The following is a 10942-nucleotide window of genomic DNA, read 5'->3' as shown; positions in this document are numbered from 1 at the left end:
AGGCCTGCGAACCAAAGGGTCACCTGTTCAATTCCCAGTCAAGGCACATGCCTGGGTTGTGGGCCAGGTCCCCAGTAGGGGGTACATGAGAAGTAAACACCATTGATGTTTCTCACCCTCTCTTCTCCCTCCCTTCCCCTCTCTCTAAAAAATAAATAAAATCTTTTTAAAAATCAAAATTAAAATATATAAATCATCAAAATGATCCCTGAAATTTTCAAGACTGCTTTTCTTAGAATGATCTTGTCATTACTCATAGCATTTCAAAAGTTCTGTTACTGACTTTTAAATGTTAAACACCCCTACTTTTTCTCTAATTTCCTTTGTCTTCCCTTCCTTTGGCCTCTCTGTGCAGCTTGATCAGGAACAGAAGTTGAAATCTAGATTTATCCTAAAGATAAAAGACCCAAGGCAGAGAGGTTGTGACAGAAGCTGCTCCCTTTTTGTCATGGTCAGGCTGAGACGGAGTGTTAACTGACAGATATAACTAAACATGTGTGCTACCTTTGGATGGCAATATGTTGACTGTAGGTTGTAGTTGTCTGAGAAGCAAAAATACAAATCAGAGAATGTCCAAGTTTCATGTGTCCAGATGACTGCCCATACCTGGAACATTCTCTTACATGAATACTCCATTCCTTGGTGATCATGAATGAATTGTTACAGTAAAAGAAGTAGGCCGATTTGTAAATCTATTATTTACATTTATCTGCACAACTATGAATAATAAAGAGTTTGTCACTGTATGAAGCAAGTTGATTACTTCCTATATAAACATAGCAGGTATTTCATACATTGTGTGGAAATAAATCAGGGATGAGGGGCAGTTTTTACTAGAATGATAAAAATAATTTCAATCACAGTCTTGGTGCAGTTATAATCAGTATTTTTAATATTTATTTGTTATTCCATGACAACAGGAAATCTAATCAAATAGGCCAGAGAAGTACTGTAGTCTTCCTCAGGATCCAATTTGAGCAGGAAGATAAAAGTCCTGAGGAGAATGTTTGTTTCTGGTTAGTCTCCGCAGCAGTTTTGCCCTTCAGGGAACAGAGGATGGGGTTTAACTTGTCTTGACTCTCATAAGAAATATTTATTGCATTGTTCTGTTTATGCTCTGAACTCCAATGAAAATTACATCTGTGTATTATTATAACAAAATTTTCTAGATTCTAGTACTCATGAATGGCTTCTAGACTTAAACAGATATTTGTTTGTATATTGTTTTGACTATGAGATAGAAAACAGATAAGATGCATCGACACTAAATTTAAGAATGCACAAAGAACCAACTTTCAAGTATTTATAAAAATAAATCCTTGGTGGTAATTTTTCTCAAATATAAAAATGAAGAACTCTAGCAATTAATTATAATATGATGTATCCACACTTGGAAGACATGACTTGTATGTAATGAAAAAATGCTCTCTAATGGAATAGCTTAAATTATGTCAAATTTTATGAAGCACCATTGTGGTTCTGACTACCATTATGTTACAGAGCTAAAACGATGTTCTTTTCCTCTTCTATATTCCAAAATGCATTTGGTTTAAATGCCATGAAGAATAAATTAACAACATCTAGATACTTAGGGAGAAAATGTTGAGGTTTAGGCCTTCTAAAAGAGAGTTCAGATTATGCAAACATCTTCCTCATACACCATCATGTTGATATTATTGAAAAGGGTTTTTCTCACTGAAATGACAAGTTTAAATTTTAATGTTTTCACAGTATGTGTATGCAATTCAGCAAACACAGTATGCAGGAAATACTGTGTAATCAGAAAGTTAACTTTTGGTTTGTAAATTCAAGTGGAACTTTAAATATATATATATGTTTAAATATATATTTATATAAATATTTCTGTATTAGAATTATACCACACAAAATTATTGATTCATAGACTGACAGTTTCTTACATGCATTATAATGCTTTATACATCGATGTGAATATAGAGACAGAGATATAGGTGATGCTGTCAAAGCTTATATTCATGTATAATTTCTGAGTAAGAGAAGAATAGCTAGCTACATGCAGCACTAATGAGTAAAAGTAGAGGGTGAGTCCAAGAATACAGTGCTCCTCTGATCATCTGACTTGAGCATTAATGGTGCCTTCTGCCAATGCTTGCAACATTATTTTTTCCTGAGGAGAGATACATGCCTTCTGATCATCATTGCTATGGCAAACACAAAGTCCAAGAATACAGTGTGAAAACTGACAGTATACAATGCTTGGATAAACTTAAGGATATAAATATATTTGAAAATATTAATTAAATGTAAATTAACATAAGTCATTTTACCTTTATTTTTTTGCTGGGTCAGCAAATAATTGAGCTAGCCTTAACCATTACAAAGGAGATTTGAAGACAGGCAACAGAATAAATCAGGTAGGTAGCCTTAGCTTCTTCCCTGGGGAAGCTATACAAATATGAACAATGAGTTTAATTTCAGAAGACTTTGCTGGTCCAACTTGCTGGATAAAAGTCAATTAGTTGGCAAAGCTCTTTATCTGAAATAATACCATGAGAGTGTAATTGTTGGCAATTGTTGGCAAAGACAGAAAGAAAGAAATTGCACTGTGAACTGCAATTGGAAAATGTTTTCTGTGGTTGCTTCTGGAGCCATCATCATGTTTACATAATTGCCGTGGAATCTGGCACAGAATGCTCACTGTGTATCCACATGAGTGTGTGATGGCTACTCAGGAGGATAACATTTTCCAGATTAATATTATGCTTAGTCAGATAAATATGAAGTCAGCATGATACCATAGTAGCACCATAACCTTTTTTATAATCCTTGCTTAATGTCAATTATTAGTGTGATTTAAGATAGTCTCAAAACCTATATCCAAATATTGAAATGAGGATATAAGAACAGAAATTCTCCAGAATTACTTTCAGCTATAACTAAGAAAATAAAATGATAATATTTTATGTGCCACAATGTCTCTAGAAAACATTTAGAATATGCTATAAAAGAAGCAAGGTACTAAAAGGAATGATTAAATATTTTCCTCAGTGTAAAATATGAAATATGTGATATTATAAGACTAACACTACATTATTAATTTTACTTTTGTTGGAAAATTTACCCTAATTCTCCTAAATCCAGCAAAATGTATTTTCATTACAAGCACTGACCATGCTAAATTAATTCTAGAAAAAGAGCCACAAAAGAAATTTCAGTATGACAAAACTTCAATTTACCCTGAAATGGACTACAAAATAATTTCATTTGCAGCTAAGCAAACTAATTGGACACACTGCAAGAATTTTGTAAGTGGTTATTTTATAAAGGGATTATGGACCAAACTAATTCAAAGGTATGTAACTCCAAATGAATAAAACAATGCAAGTGTTAGTGAATCAGAGGCTCACAATCACTTATATTGCATTTACAATTCTGCTGCTGGGAATATACTCTAGGAATACAGAGTCACCAATGCAAAAGAACATATGCATCCCTAAGCTCATATTGGCACTATTTATAATAGCCAAAGGCTGGAAAAAGCCTAAGTGCTCATTAGTAAATGAGTGGATCAAAAAACTATGATACATTTACACAGTGGAATACTATGCAGCAGAAAGAAAGAAGGAACTCCCACCCTTCTTGACAGCATAGATGGAACTGGAAAGCATTATGCTAAGTGAAATAAGCCAGGCTGTGAAAGACAAATACCATATGATCTCACCTATAAGTGCAACCTAATTGACAAAATAAACAAATGAGCAAAATGGGATCAGAGACCTGGAAATAAAGAACAAACTGACAGTGACTAGAGGGGGAGGGGGAGGGGAATAATGGGAGAAAAAAGGAGAAAGGGCAAACCAAGGTACACAAATGGGGACTCATGGGCACAGACAATGGGTGGTGATTGACTGTGGGAGTTGGGGAGGATGGGCTAGGGGTGAGCAAGGGTAAGAAAGTGGGGCAACTTTAACCAAACAACAATAAAAATGATTTGATAAAAATAAAAAAAATAAAAAATAAAAATAAAGAAAAACAACACAAAAAAGAATTTGAAGAGGTAAGAGATATCCTTTCCACTTGAATTAAAGATGTCTTAGAATGCCACAAAGCTACATTTGAATAACATTAAAACTTCTCAGAACTTGATTTTTATGTAAATATATTTCATACAATTGTTGCCATGCTTTCCTATATTTCTGAAAAGCTTCATAGGTTATAAACAATTTTTTAGTAAAAAATCCTTTGATAAAAGTTCAAAGGATGAAAATAAAAAACAAAATAAAACAAAAACAGATAAAAAGGATAGGATTGTATATTTGTGCTTCATGTTTCCTTCAACAATCAAGATTTATGAAATAAAGGGAAATCCTTAGCCAATGGACCTAGAAATACATTAGGGTATGAAAAAATATTGATATCTAAAAATGATTTTATTTATCATTAATTTAAATAGCTTAGAAACACACTTATGATTCAAAATCTTTACGTTTTGACTTTCTCCTAGCCAAGAGAGAGTACTAAGAACTAAATAGATCCTTCCATCTGAAACAACCAAAGAACTGGACAGAATTTAAGAAATGATGATATTCAGGATACAAAACATCAGGTAATGAAGAGCAGTGATCCCTGAGAGATGGGAATCACACAGCCCTACTACTGTCCAGTACAGAACTTATAGACCACAGTGTAAGCAGAACAAAGGTGGAGCCCATTACAACATCTGAGTTGAGGAGATAGAGTTCAGAGTCCCAGTAGCTTGAGGCACCTGGAGTGTGCAGGGTAGAATACCATCAAAAAAGAATTGCAGAGAAAGAGAAATCTGCAGAGGAGCCCCTCATACATTCGGAACAGTGCTGATCAGGACATTAATTTGAGGGAACTACTCAAAACCTGAAAAAGAACCAGAGGGATGCATTTAAAGTAACAGTACCCAGCTCACACAAGTCTTGGAAAATCTCATAATCCATGGGGCACTGTCTAGAGTAGAGTACTCAGAAGACTCTTGCCTCGTGTGAGAAATAATTGGCCCTATACTAAACACTGCTCTGGTCTCGCCTAACAACCTTTTTTCTTTTTTTCCATTTTTTTCAATTATTGTTTATATTCAGTGTGATTTTGTATTGGTTGCAGGTTTATAGCAAAGTGGTCAGACAATCACATACTTTACAAAGCGTCCATTGATATTTCCAGCATTCACCTGGCACCACACACACTTATTACAATATTGTTGACTATATTTCCCATGCTGTACTTTAGATCCTCATGACTATTTTATTGCTACTGATTGATACTTCTTAATCCCTTCACTTTTTTCACCCAGTCCCCTAACCCTCCTCCCCTCCTTGTAACTATGAGTGTGTTTCTGTTTTGTTTATTCATTTTTATTGTTCTCTAGGCTCTACATATGAGTGAAATCAGTGAAATCATGGTGTTTGTCTTTCTTGACTGACTTATTTCACTTAGTATAATACTCTCTAGGTCCATCCAGGCTATCACAAATGGTAAGATTTCATTCTTTTTTTTTCTGGCTGAATAATATTCCATTGTATATATGTGCCACTGTTTCTTTATCCAGTCATATACTGATATGCACTAATGTTGCTTCTATACCTTTGCTATTGTAAATACCACAAGGGTGCATATATTCTTTCAAATTAGTCAATCCAATCCAAATTGGATATCTTTCAATATATACCCAGAAGTACATTTACTAAGTCACCTAACAAATCTTAAAGGCAAAACCAACAATGATAAACTCTTTCCAAGTAAGTTAACATTCCCTGAAAGCTAAAGAATATTTACAGAAGAGTATTTACACCTTTCAAGGTAAAATTCAGTGTCTGACATCCAATCAGACTACCAGACATGTAAAGAAACAGGAATACAATGACTTGTGAGGAGGAAAAAAATATAGTCAAAACCAATCAAGAACTGACATAGATGTTAGCATTAGCAAGCAATGACACTAAAACAATTACTATAATTTGACTTCATATGTTTAAAACATTAACTAGAGACATGAGACACATTTCTAAAGACTCAAATTGAGTTTACAGAGATGAAAAGTACAATAGCTGAGATGAAAAATACACTAAATAGTATTGAAGGCAGATTAGATATTTCAAAAGATATAACTAATGAATGTGAAGACAGAATAAAAATTATTCAAAATTAAACACAAATAGAAAAGAATAAAAATTTTGAAGCCTTAATGAGCTATGTAACACCTTTGAAAGGACTTATATGAGGGGGACCCACCAAAGATCCAGAATTATCTTCTGGAGGGTAGGGTCCTTGTAGTATAGTTTTTCCCTGAGAGGTCAGGGTTCTAGGAACCCATCTGTATCAGTGTACTAGCTGGCATTGTTGTGAGAAGTGGCATTTAGCCTCAGTGATTTTTTTTGCAGACTCTTAAAATGCATCTGCCCATTTCACGATGGGTGATTTACTCATTCACTGGCCCACACCATGATGAGTCAGCAGTTTTTGACCAAAAATGGCATGATCCCATGTCGCTGTCCTTATTCACCTGATCTCACCCTGAGAGAGGTTTTTTTTTCTTTTGTTTCCCTGGATGAAAAAAGTTCTCAAAGAGAACCATTTTGTTGATGTGGAAGAGATAAAACAAACAAAAAAAAAGGCAGAAGCACTAAAAGGCATCAAAACTGATGAGTTAAAAAACTGTTTTGAACAGTAGAAAAAACTGTCTGAAAAGGTGTATTGCATGCAATGGAGAGTACTTTGAAGGTGACCTAAGTTTAAACATGTAAGAATAAGCACACAAGTTTTTATAAATAAATTCCTTTTTTTGGTCCTTCCTTATATATGCATAATTGTAGTTTTCAAAGGAAGAGGGGGTGCAAAAACACTTTTGGAATGCTAGCCAGAAAATCCTTGTTTCATCAAAACTATAAACCCACAGATTCAAGAATTTCCATGAAACCCAAGTGCATGAAAAATGAAGAAATCTACACAAAATCACACTACAGTTAAACTGCTCAAAACTAGTGATAAAAAGATCTCAAAAGCAATAAAAAATGTCACATTACATATAAAAGACAAAATCTAAGAGTGTCAGCAAATTTATCTTTGGAAACAATAGAAACAAAAGCAGCAGAACAGCATCCTTAAGGTTTCAAAAAGAAACATCAGAATACTAACTATATACTCCGAGGAAATGTCTTTGAAAAAATAAAGGTGATACAGACTTTTTCAGAAGTTCAAAAGGTGAAAAGAATTCATGTTTAGCAAATCCACTCTACAATATCTATTAAATGAAGTCCTTCAGGCAAAATAAAATTGATACCATATGGAAACATGGATCTACAGAAAAGGAACAAAAAGCACCAGAAATAATAAATGCTTTGCACACCAACCATGCAAACCCAGTCTGATTACTCAGTTGGAATGAGAAGAACTGATTACAGGGAAGTTCTCTAAGTTCTGACCCATTGTGAATAAAGCTTTATTCATTCGAACATACTTGAACATCTGCTTTGAACATTTTTGTAAATCTCTTTTTGTGAATTTAATATGTAAATGTGGAGGCTATGGAAAACTTGTCATTTGTAGTGAGCAGTAAAATGTTTTGCTCTGAATTTACACTGACCACATGCTTCCTGGTAACAAAAGACTGACTCACATCTTGAATCCCTTTTTAAATCCGAGGTCTGGGAACAGGATGCAATGGACGAAAAATGGTTGAGTCAGAAAGAAAAGTAATTTCTTTCTCTAAGATTGCAACATCAAACATGGAGCTGGCACTCTGCTTTTTGTCTTTTCCTTCTGTGAAACCCCTGTCATTGCTTATATGGAGGGACACATTCCCTTCAGTATTCTCCCTGTTGCAACATCGTAAATAAAGGTTTCACTCACTCAAAACAATAAACAAATAAAAAATAAAGCAAAATCTATACCCTTTCTACTGTAAAAAAATGATATAATAAAATAACTATGTGCACTCACAATTTAATATCTGCCTGTAGGTCATCCTAGTAATTCTGAAAAATGAGTAATGCAGTTAAGAACGTGGTTTTCCTTAATTTCTTTACCACATTATTCAAATTTCTTGAGTGGATACTCTCTGGAAGGACTAGTCCCCTGAACTCAACCTGCTTTCCAATTTGAGTACTACTGGCTTTAAATTCCGTGGGCAGCAAACTTTCCTGGATCTGCTTCCCTTTAACTCTACAAAATACAACAGGACCAAACTCCTCTTCCACAGTTCCTGTTAATGATCACTTAGTGTTCTGCATGGTCTGTCCTTTAACCAGTGTTCACACACGTGCACTCTTCCTCGGGAACATCAACCACGCCTCGGTTTTAGGCAGCACACACACCTGCTGACACACAAGCATGTGTCCAGAATATTTCAGATAAACATATACGGCAACCTTCTGTGCATCTCCAAAATGGTATTCCACAGGTGCTTTATATTAACATGTCCAAGAGAGGAGCAGCCATATTCCTCTCTAAAGCTTGTCTCTTTTCCTCTTTTGTGGCTGAAAGTAACATGTTGTCCAAGTATTACCCAAAATCCCCTTGTTGGAAAGGTCTCAGTCATTGATGGCTACTGCTCAAACTCCCAACATAGAAAACATTCTGCTGGCTTTTACACCTAAGCATAATTTAAAAATCATCCACTTTTCTTTAAACCACTTCCCTAGATTTTCCCTTTAACATTTTTTATGGCATCTTACTTGGCTTTCCAGCAAATTTTACCTCCTTGTCTTCCATACAACAACCTGAGTGATGTAGCAGGTCATTCCCTGAGTAAAATCTGTCAATGCTGCCCATTGGCCAAACTCCTTAGGCCCCTAAACCTCACCTCACACTAGTCTTTGATATATTCTTGGGAACCAAATTCCAGGTAAAGATTTCTCTGTTTCTCTGGCCAGCTTGTGTTACATAACCTCAATATCTTTGTTTATTACTAATTCTGCTGCAATATTAATGCTAGCCCTTTATCTGATTTCCAATCTCTCTGTACAGCTCAGGTTTCACCTCCTACAGTCAGCTTCTCTTGGTTAAGTGTGCTCATGGAGCTACATGCATGTCTCTGTTAACTCAATTATTGCAGCATGTGAGGTATGTGTTTAGATGTGTGTGTATTTCCATCATTCTGAGGTAAATAATAATTTTTAAATCTTTATGCAGAGCAGTGTACCTGACAAAGAGTAGTGGCTGAATGACTATTTATTGAACTGTTGCCAATGACAAGAAATGATTGTCCTGATAGTACTCAGTAAATAGCTATTAAATTGATGTCTATGTCAATAAAGGGTTATCATGAAGGAAACATTAATTGTTCTTGTAAATAACTTACTGTACACATATTTGATTGATAATTTTATGTTAACAAGGTAGTCATGTAGGAAGCAAAAATATGTTTGGACGAACATCAACTTTTAAAAAAGAAGGGATATTTGATGCCTATATAGGTATGCACACTTTAACATTAAGTTACTTTTATGATTAATGCTCTCTGGAGTTCAGTCTCCACAGTTCAATTTGATTTCATGATGTATTGCCATAGATTCAATTTTCACAATTGTATTCTCTGTTATAGAAACAAAATGATTCCTAGGGTTTATGGTTTCAGTAGCTTTTTTGTGTTTGTAGATAATCAGCTAGTCTTACTACATTATTCTTTACCATTGTGAACAACTGTATGCATTTTTATCATCCTGGCTAGATTTAGAAGTGCAATTTCCAAACAAAAGCCATTAGAATTTTATAGGTTAGATTATAAGAAAAAGGACACTTCATCAAAAAAATGGCATAATTGGAGCTTTCAGATTTTCCATACCCTTACAGTTTATACTGTGGAATGCATCCAAAATTACCAGTGGGGAAAATTTTTAACCCAATTAAGTAATGGGTATATATTAATATACTAATACAGATATAATTATTAAAAATCAGTAAAAGCACATTATTTTCTCCACTGCAGTAGTTTCAAGAAATATTGTTTCTAGCCATCATGGCCATTGTTATAGTCATTACAAGTTCTATTATATATTTGCAGCCAACTCTCAACTGAATCTAAGCCTTACTTCTTTTCTATATAAAAACAAAGAAAAATAACCTGTTAAAGTTCTCTGACTTTGTGATAAATTACTAAAATGACATTGCCTCAAAGTGACACATTTTGCAAAAATAAATAAAATTGCATTAAGTAAAATTCAAACATATTAATTGAGAATTGATTATTCAGCTTTCATTATTATAAGAACCTATTTTATTTGTCTTCAGGGAACAAAATATACAAGAGTGGTTTTATAGAAATGGATTATATTTTCTCCAGGCAAATCATTTGATAGACTATTATTCAAACACATTACTTCCTAGATGTTAATCAATAGAGAAAAAGGGCATTTCTCTTTATAAAACAGCTTTTACAACTAAAGATAACCTTAATCATCTTATTGTTGTAATGATTATATTGCAGAGTTTCTGAATATTTATATTCAAGTATTTGTTGAGGCTCTGCCTTTAACCCTATGCTCATGTGCAAACAGCAATCTATTGGAGGAAATTGTGTTTCTTACCTGAAATGAAGTAATTGGATATATATTAACATGAGCCTCATTCCATCGTTGTCCTTTATTCCCACTTGAAGACCACAGCGGATTCTCTATTGTTGTCTGCCCTTTCAAACGTAGATAAACGTTTAAAACACCTAAAAGTAACAATTAAATTTTAATTTGTATAATTGCTTTTGCTTCAAATGTACTGCTCTTTGACCAAACACTTTTAGCAATTAAAGATTTTCAGAACATTCTAGTTTCTCTTCCTCTCTTCCCTTCTTATTTTCAGTCTTGCTCTTACGACCTTCATTCAGCTGTGTGGCAGGGCTCCAAAAGATAGCTTCCTAATCCCTAGCACCTGTAAAGTTTACTGTAAATGACAAAAAAGGCTTTGCCATTGTGATTAAGTTAAGGATCTTGGGTGGCGAGATTAT

At 34.3% G+C, this 10942-nt stretch overlaps 1 protein-coding gene across 1 annotated transcript in view; it reads right to left on the bottom strand.

The window, feature by feature from the left end:
• The window catches only part of MDGA2 (MAM domain containing glycosylphosphatidylinositol anchor 2), an 859730-nt gene that overhangs the window by 8312 nt on the left and 840476 nt on the right, over positions 1-10942 (bottom strand). The window contains exon 15 of the mRNA XM_036028780.1: positions 10530-10660. Coding sequence (XP_035884673.1) covers positions 10530-10660 — 131 coding nt within the window. The remainder of the gene's footprint in view (positions 1-10529; positions 10661-10942) is intronic.

The sequence above is a fragment of the Phyllostomus discolor genome, chromosome 1 (genome assembly GCF_004126475.2).
Source record: "Phyllostomus discolor isolate MPI-MPIP mPhyDis1 chromosome 1, mPhyDis1.pri.v3, whole genome shotgun sequence".
NCBI lineage: Eukaryota > Metazoa > Chordata > Mammalia > Chiroptera > Phyllostomidae > Phyllostomus > Phyllostomus discolor.
Note: the sequence above shows the minus strand (reverse complement) of the source record. Positions and strands in the feature narration are given on the sequence as shown.